The sequence below is a fragment of the Siphateles boraxobius genome, unplaced genomic scaffold (genome assembly GCF_051911475.1).
Source record: "Siphateles boraxobius isolate OS27281-9 unplaced genomic scaffold, OSU_SipBor_1 104, whole genome shotgun sequence".
NCBI lineage: Eukaryota > Metazoa > Chordata > Actinopteri > Cypriniformes > Leuciscidae > Siphateles > Siphateles boraxobius.
Window position 1 is genome coordinate 2,898,427 of NW_027508705.1, and position 3,853 is coordinate 2,902,279.

General features: G+C 46.2%; 1 protein-coding gene across 1 annotated transcript; it reads left to right on the plus strand.

Annotated features, from left to right (window-relative positions):
- Window positions 1-728: 728 nt before the first annotated feature.
- Window positions 729-3,636, plus strand: LOC143753710 (uncharacterized). Its single transcript, XM_077246376.1, has 4 exons — window positions 729-830; window positions 2,694-2,846; window positions 3,044-3,136; window positions 3,272-3,636. The coding sequence occupies exons 1-4, from the start codon at window positions 729-731 to the stop codon at window positions 3,590-3,592; spliced, it is 669 nt and encodes a 222-aa protein (XP_077102491.1). The 3' UTR covers window positions 3,593-3,636.
- Window positions 3,637-3,853: the final 217 nt, after the last annotated feature.

Here is a 3,853-nt window from a genome sequence, read left to right on the forward strand (position 1 = left end):
GATCGACTGTTATCAGTCAGGCGTGAGTCTGGGGACATCCTCGAGTGTGAAGGTGGTGTCCACGGATGCCTCCACCTCAGAATGGGGAGCGCTGCTCGAGGGCAGACCGTTCTTTGGCCATTGGTCAGAACGGGAAAAGCTTCTACACAGAAACTGTCTGGAAATGATGGCAGTCGACAACTCGCTGAGGCGTTTTTGTCCCTGAATAAAAGGTCACCACATCCTGTCCGATCGGACAACATGTCAGTGGTTGGCTATATAAATCACCAGGGTGGCGTCAGGTCCCGAAACCTTTACAGGCTGACGGAATGCCTCCTGGTCTGGGCTCAGCACAACCTGCTTTCACTGAAAGTTTTAGTTGAAAGCAGTACATGTGCATGGTCACCTGAATCTGGGACCAGACAGACTGTCCAGAAACAATGTTCCAGCAGGAGAATGGTCGCTGCACCCGCTGACGATCAGACTGCTGTGGGAGACATTCGGCAGAACGCAGGTGGACCTGTTCGCGTCCCAGGAAAACGCTCACTGTCCGAAGTTTTTCTCCAAAAGCAGGGATGCGCTGGCCCATGTCTGGCCCCGCTGCCCTCTTTATGCTTTTCCCCCGTCTCGCTCCTGCCTCAGGTGTTGGAACGAATCAGGGAAAATGGATGCTCAGTGCTGCTTGTGGCTCCACTCTGGACGAACCAGGCTTGGTTCCCAGTCCTGATGCAGCTGACCAGCACTGCCCCATGGCCAATACTGATGAGGAAAGACCTCCTCTCTCAGGCCAAGGGTTCGATCTGGCATCCTCGCCCAGACCTATGGTCCCTGCATGCATGGGCCATCAACGGGTACCCGCTAGCCTCCCGGAGGGAGGGTTAAACACCATCACACAGGCTAGAGCCCCGTCTACTAGACGGCTCTATTCCTTAAAATGGTCTGTGTTCTCTGGCTGGTGTCAAGCTCAGGGCTTTTCACCACTAGACTGCAGGGTTACGGAAGTTCTTTCCTTCCTTCAAGAGCTACTAGATAAGGGCAGAACCCCATCCACGCTCAAAGTTTATGTGGCGGCCATAGCAGCGTTTACTAAACCGGCATCTAGTCAGTCACTGGGGAGAAACGATCTGGTCGTACGATTCCTCAAAGGAGCTAGGAGGCTGAACCCTCCCAGACCTCCTTCAGTCCCCGTGTGGGACCTTTCTATGGTTTTGGAAGCCATGAAAGGTGCCCCATTCGAGCCAATCCATTTGTCAGACATGAAACATTTGTCTTTCAAAACAGTGTTTCTCGGTGAGCGCGACATGTATGGAATTCGGGCCTAATGACTCGAAAGTCATACTCAAACCAAGGCACGGGTACGTGCCCAAATCCCTCAACACACCGTTCAGGGCCCAAGTGATTTCCCTGTCCGCCCTTCTGGTTCTTGATGAGGAGGAGGATAAGAGTCTCCTATGCCCTGTCAAGGCGCTGAGAACTTATGTGTCCCGCTCGTCTGCTTTCAGACAGACTGAGCAGCCCTTTGTTTGTTTGGCGGGCGTTCTAAGGGACTAGCCGCATCAAAACAGAGCCTATCCAGATGGATAGTCGAGGCCATAGTGCTGGCTTAAACTTCTAAGGGCCTGCAGTGTCCTTTGGGTGTCAGAGCGCACTCCACGAGAGGCCTGGATTACCTTGCAGGATATCTGTACGGCGGCAGGCTGGGCCTCTCCGTCTACATTTATAAGGTTTTATAACCTAGAGGTTCCCGCCTTCCAGGCTAAGCTTCTGTCGGTCTAGTAATCAGTTCTGTCTGCCCCGTTGTTCCGGCTCAGAAGGCTGAATTTTGCTTGTGCATCGTTCACTGATCGATAGAACAGCTCCATGGGTGTTAGAAGACCCGTACTGCTACCCAGTTCAGGCTGAACGTTGTCACCCTGACTGCGTGGTACACTGTTAACATGATTAGCTCCTGTAGGATGCTATTTATGGGGAATGATGCTAACATCACCTCTCTTCTCCGACTCTCTGTAAGTCTATGGTGATTATGCACTATATGAGCTGCCCTTGGGACTTTGGTGTCGGATCCCAGTACGCACAGCGTTTTACACTGTGTTCCCCATAGCGTAAGATATTACGAGTACGAGAGAAACTCTCATAAGAGAACGAACTCGGTTACTAACGTAACCTCGGTTCTCTCTAGAGAGGGAACGAGTACTACGTATCTTGCCGTGCTTACAACATGCTCTGGTTCGCTTCGGCGATAAAAAACAGTTTGTATCAGCCTGTCGAGCTATACTTATAGGTCAATGCAACGCCTATTTCGGCGGGACGTGACGTAGTGGCGCAAAGCGCCCCCATTGGATATGGCGTCACGCAGGGCCTCTCTCGATAGGCTGCTGCTGTTGCCGCAGGTCAGCCAATAGTCACGCAAGCCGCCTTGCCTATGTCTGCATGCTGCCGCTACACGTTTTACATTCATTCAAAATTGAGGATAATTTTTGGCTTCAATATCTCGTGGAAAAGAGGTTTTCCCCATAACGTAAGATATGCAGTACTCGTTCCCTCTCTAGAGAGAACCGAGTACATTTGTGTGTGAGAAAAGGGGTTACTTTCATATAAAAGCATATAAAAAGGACATTAATGGATGTTTTGCAGCACTACTTTGCAGATGGCTTAGCTGCCTTATATAGTTCAGTCGATCTATGTTCTGTTTTTTTGTTCTCTGTATTTTTCAGGTGTTCATGGAGTTCAGCAGGATTGTGGGCAAGAACCTCAAGCACGAATTCTATGAGAGCATCGATCGGCACAGTCCTCGTCTCCTCGAGTTATTTCGATCCAAGAGAGGGAATGTTGGACAGTTGTTGACACATATTCCACAAAAGATCAATGTAAGTCCATACACATTCTGTACTTGGCGTTGCTTTTCTCTGGTTTTGTATAAACTTCATATCATAATGCTACTCTATTAGTTGTATAATTCAATCCAAACATTGCTTGATTTTTTTTTTCAAGCTTTCTTATAGATCATTATTTGTTTTTTTAATTTAGCTAGTTAATTTGTGGTACTGTGTTTAATTCTCAAAAGACTACAGAGCCAACTGCGATCCGGACACAGGTGCTCAGAGGGCTTCCTATCATCCTTGGGGACGACCCCACAAACTTCTTCAAAGCAGGCTTTGTAAGTAAGCTCTTGCTTTCTTATAATTTGTACCATCATTTCTTTTTCACCATGACACTCTTATATTGATTAAAGTTGTTTTTCAAATGAGAAATATAATGTAATGATTGTACTCATCTGTTATTCTTTATTTAGGAATCTGATGATGATGATTATTTTCGTGACCTTGACGTTGGGATACTTCTTATTGAGCGTGAAGGTGCTGTGCTCACATCTTCCCAGCATCTCAGTCTAGCCTTGTTGAAAATCATCATTGAGGAAAAAGTCGTGATGGACAACATTCAAGATCTGCCAAAAGCAATGTGCATTCTGTTTGGACTCATGCATGCACTCCATCTTAACTACCTCAAGACTGTGAAGCTCACATTTCAGTTAATCCAACAGGTATTGCTCTTGTTAGGCCACACTGACCTAAAGCCAAAGCTACAGACTTTGAAAAATCAGCTCGCAATGTAAAGAGATGTCAAGTCTACTGTAAGAAGCTGTTGACTACATTTTTTTTGCCAAACTTGTAAAATACTTGTGGGGGTAAACCTTTTTATTTCCTGTAAAACAAGCATTTAAAAATAAAATAAAATGGAAGCATTAAGAGGCTTTTCTTTTTTTTCACCCAATTTAATTGAAACAATGTTTTATAACATATTTAAAAAAAATCAAAAGCTAATTAAATTAGAGGAAAATACAGTAATTGTGTTAAATTATGAGTAGCAATAACAA

Excerpts from the sequence above, each read along its gene's own strand:
- LOC143753710 (XM_077246376.1), top strand. The coding sequence starts at position 729 with ATGGCCAATACTGATGAGGAAAGACCTCCTCTCTCAGGCCAAGGGTTC. Across the intron at positions 831-2,693 it reads CATGCATGGGCCATCAACGG|GTGTTCATGGAGTTCAGCAG; the intron begins GTACCCGCTAGC and ends TGTATTTTTCAG. Across the intron at positions 3,137-3,271 it reads ACTTCTTCAAAGCAGGCTTT|GAATCTGATGATGATGATTA; the intron begins GTAAGTAAGCTC and ends TTCTTTATTTAG.